This window comes from Lepidothrix coronata, unplaced genomic scaffold (genome assembly GCF_001604755.1).
Source record: "Lepidothrix coronata isolate B3197 unplaced genomic scaffold, Lepidothrix_coronata-1.0 Scaffold91, whole genome shotgun sequence".
Taxonomy (NCBI): Eukaryota; Metazoa; Chordata; class Aves; order Passeriformes; family Pipridae; genus Lepidothrix; species Lepidothrix coronata.
This window is the reverse complement of record NW_016690271.1, coordinates 2843752-2847553: the sequence shown is the minus strand read 5'-3', so window position 1 is coordinate 2847553 and position 3802 is coordinate 2843752. Positions and strand designations below refer to the sequence as shown.

General features: G+C 48.7%; 1 protein-coding gene across 3 annotated transcripts in view; it reads left to right on the top strand.

Annotated features, from left to right (window-relative positions):
* Positions 1-3802, top strand: part of LOC108500535 (acetyl-CoA carboxylase-like) — a 41142-nt gene that overhangs the window by 20204 nt on the left and 17136 nt on the right. For all 3 annotated transcript variants that reach the window (XM_017821524.1, XM_017821521.1, XM_017821522.1), the window contains 6 exons: positions 337-446; positions 894-975; positions 1331-1429; positions 2158-2264; positions 3001-3111; positions 3317-3532. In XM_017821524.1, coding sequence (XP_017677013.1) covers positions 337-446; positions 894-975; positions 1331-1429; positions 2158-2264; positions 3001-3111; positions 3317-3532 — 725 coding nt within the window. The remainder of the gene's footprint in view (positions 1-336; positions 447-893; positions 976-1330; positions 1430-2157; positions 2265-3000; positions 3112-3316; positions 3533-3802) is intronic.

Sequence of the window (3802 nt, the reverse complement as noted above, 5' to 3'; positions counted from 1 at the left end):
ACGGCCTCCAGCTGTGCCAGGGGAGGGTCAAGTTGGACATCAGGAGGAATTTCTTCATGGAAAGGGTGGTCAGCATTGGCAGGGGCTGCCCAGGGAGGTGGTGGAGTCCCCATCCCTGGAGGTGTCCAAGGCAGGACTGGCCGTGGGACTCAGTGCTCTGGGCTGGGGGACAAGGTGGGGATGGTCACGGGTTGGACTCCATGGTCTGGGAGGGCTTTTCCAACCTCAGTGATTCTGTGACTCTGTGATACTTCCATAACTGTAGATTTTAGGGAGTTTTAGACCAAATACTGTTGTTAGATTTGCAACCTAAATGAGACCTACTTTGTGTTGCAGAGTATATTAAAATGGCAGATCACTACGTGCCCGTTCCAGGGGGACCCAACAACAACAACTATGCAAACGTGGAACTCATCCTTGACATTGCCAAGAGGATTCCAGTGCAGGTGAGAAGTGTCACAGATACTTTCCAGAACAGGAGGCAACACCGAGCAATCTCCTCTCCTTCAGTAACAAGTTGTATCTGGTGAACAAGGCAGGACAAAGAAATTGAAATTACAAACCTATATCAGCACCCAAAGGCAGTGCATGTTGCAGTGCAGTGATCTCCCAGTAGGAATATCTGCAGGAGATGGGAGGTTCCCTTCACCCTTTCCCTTTCCTGCACCCAGTTCCTCCTCAGCAGGTTGCTGCTGCAGCCTGCTTGGACTTGCCTACAAGATACAAGACAGCCTTTAAACTAAACACACCGTGTAGTTCAGGAGCTGGTCTGGCTTTTGAATGTTCTCAGGGTGTTTTCAGTGAGGAAAAAAAACGACCTGAAGTGCTTCTGTTTCTGCTCACTTGCTTGTTTTTCTCCAACAAAGAGTGAATTATGCTGTTTTCTCCTGCAGGCTGTGTGGGCTGGCTGGGGCCATGCATCCGAGAACCCTAAACTGCCAGAACTCCTGCACAAAAACGGGATTGCTTTCATGGGTGAGGAGATACACTGCTGGTGTGATGTCTGGTCCTTACTTTAAGATGGGCAGATTTAGTGAATTAGAAAATCCTGAGTGTAAAAGAGAGCCCTGAGGAATGGTTGGCAAGGGCAAGACGGATGATCTGTTCTTTACAGGGGTCCTTGTATGGAAGAAGGGGCAAGTTCTCCAGCATATCTTTGAATATTGAGATAAGAAATCAGAAAAGATTTCCTGAATGTCCCTGTTCTCATTTTAAAGAGGGTTCAGTTTTATGGGAAGAGTGGAGTTTTACCTGAATTAGACTTCTGGACATTTCCCTCATGTTTGATTTTGCTCATGTCTCTCTCATGCATTGTCTTTGCTCTTTGCAGGTCCTCCAAGCCAAGCCATGTGGGCCTTAGGAGATAAAATTGCTTCTTCCATCGTGGCTCAGACTGCCGGCATTCCGACCCTTCCTTGGAGTGGCAGTGGTAAGAAGGAATTTGCCCTGTGCTTATCAAGATCATCCTAATTTTTTTTTCCCCTTCAACATGTCTAATTTTTAAGGAGCTCTGTGCTCAGAAATGTGTTCCTAGGGATGTTCTATCTGTTCAGGGTTTCAAATTAGTGGTATTTGGTGGTATTTGCCCACCACACTTGGAAGCAGTTACATCAGTGAGCATGGAGGGTGGTAGGAGGAATTGGCAGTGTGCAGGGGAGGCCAGGTAGGAGGGATTTGGAGAGGTGAGGAAATACAGAAAAGGTTGTTTCTTAGAGTACAGCTTATGCTCATGGGCTCACCTGATACACCCAGGGCTTAGAGCAACCTGGTCTAGTGGAAGGTGTCCCTGCTCATGGCAGGGAGTTGGAAAGAGATGATCTTAAAGTCCCTTCCAACCCAAACCATTCCATGATTGTGTGCAGTTTTGGAGCCCACAGCCCAAAACTTCCGTGGAAGCTCTCTGGCGTTTCAAAACACTGTAAATAACAACCTGCCTCTCACAGGTAGATGGAGGGGGATGTAATGTGTTGGATGAAAAGATCTGCTCCCCAGAAACGAGGAATGTCTGTTTACCTTCCACATTCTCCCTTCTTTGGGTGCTTCCAGCCTGGTTCCTCGTGGAGCTGTCGCTGCTGTTCGTGTCCCCCGTGTCCCACACGTGGGTTCTCTCTGAGCCCTGCAGCACGGGGAGCCAGGAGGGTGGTGTTTGTCTTTCAGGTCTCCGAGTGGACTGGCAGGAAAACGACCTCCAGAAGCGTATCCTGAACGTTCCCCAGGAGCTCTACGAGAAGGGCTACGTGAAGGACGCAGACGACGGGCTGCGGGTGGGTGTTCTGGGGGTGTTCTGGAGGTGTTTGAGGGGCTGTGCCTGCACACCTGGGGAGACCCAGAGGTTGGATTTGCTTCTGTTGGGAGTGCAAACTGTGGGACTAGGCTGCAGCCTCAGAGCTGGGGCTTGGAAGCTGGGAAGTGATCTTTGACACATCTTTGGGCCCAGCCTGCAGAATTAGGTGAGAATTAGCAGAAAGAGGCAAAATCTGGGACCAAGGCTGTGTTTCATTAAAGGCTCTCTTCTAGCTCTTGTTTAATGCAGGAAGAAGGTGTTTTTAATAAAGATCCATGACCTCACACTTGATTTCATCCTTCCTTGAGGAAGATTTCTAGAATAAGGAATATTCCTGGCACAATACAGGATGTGGAGTTTTCTTTTGGGAAGAGAGGGGGTGGAGTATATGATTTTTTTCTGTTTTACCTAGCTTACTGATTTTCTGTATTGTACAAAATCCAGTCAGTTTGTAAATTTAGTGGCACTGAAGCACTGACAAAAGATTTTGTGATCACTTTGAGAGGCCAGAGTTCTCTGTAGTCACAAAATCCCTGCTGATTTTTCCAACTATAGACACCCTCTCAAACTGGGATATTTGGGTTCTATCCCATTGGTTGCTAAATAGAGTCAGATGTGGAAGCTTGGATGCGAATCAACAGGGAAATAATGATCTTTTCAACTTGATTCTGCTGCCTTTTTATACTTACCCCTCTTTTTCTGCCCATCTTGGCCAGGCTGCTGAGGAGGTTGGCTACCCTGTGATGATCAAGGCTTCTGAAGGAGGAGGAGGAAAAGGAATCAGGAAAGTTAACAATGCAGATGACTTCCCCAGTCTGTTCAGACAGGTAACTTTTCCCCTTGGTTTGTGCTGCCTTGTTCTAAATGTTCAGGTTGGGTGATTCTGAGGCCACTGTAGCAAATGACTGAGCTTTGGGTGGCCCAGGGGAAACAAGTGGATGTTCCTCGCTCCGGAAACACCCTTGGGCTGGTTGTGACCCAGACGGGTGTTTACCAGAGGTGCTCTGCCTGTTCCTTGTGTCTCTGCTGTAGGTCCAGACTGAAGTGCCGGGCTCTCCCATCTTTGTGATGAGACTGGCCAAGCAGTCCAGGCACCTGGAGGTGCAGATCCTGGCAGACCAGTACGGCAATGCCATCTCCCTCTTCGGCCGGGACTGCTCCGTGCAGCGCAGGCACCAGAAGATCATCGAGGAGGCTCCTGCCTCTATTGCAACTTCCACAGTGTTTGAGCACATGGAGCAGGTGAGGGTGGCTCTGCAGGTTCCCTTCTCCTGGTTGGGCTCCAGAAACAGGCAGGACTTCTTGCTTTTATTTTACGTCACTAGACTTGTGCACTGTTGAATCTTTTTTAAAAGAGTGACGTGGAGTTGTGTGCCTTAAACTGCTTGGTGTGGGCAGCCACTCACCTTTCCACGCTGACAGAGTCCCATGTCCTCACAGACAGCAGTAGAGCTCCCTTCAAAGATGTTTACACCCCCAAAATGGGAGAGAAGTGTGGGTTAAATGTGTGTTATCACA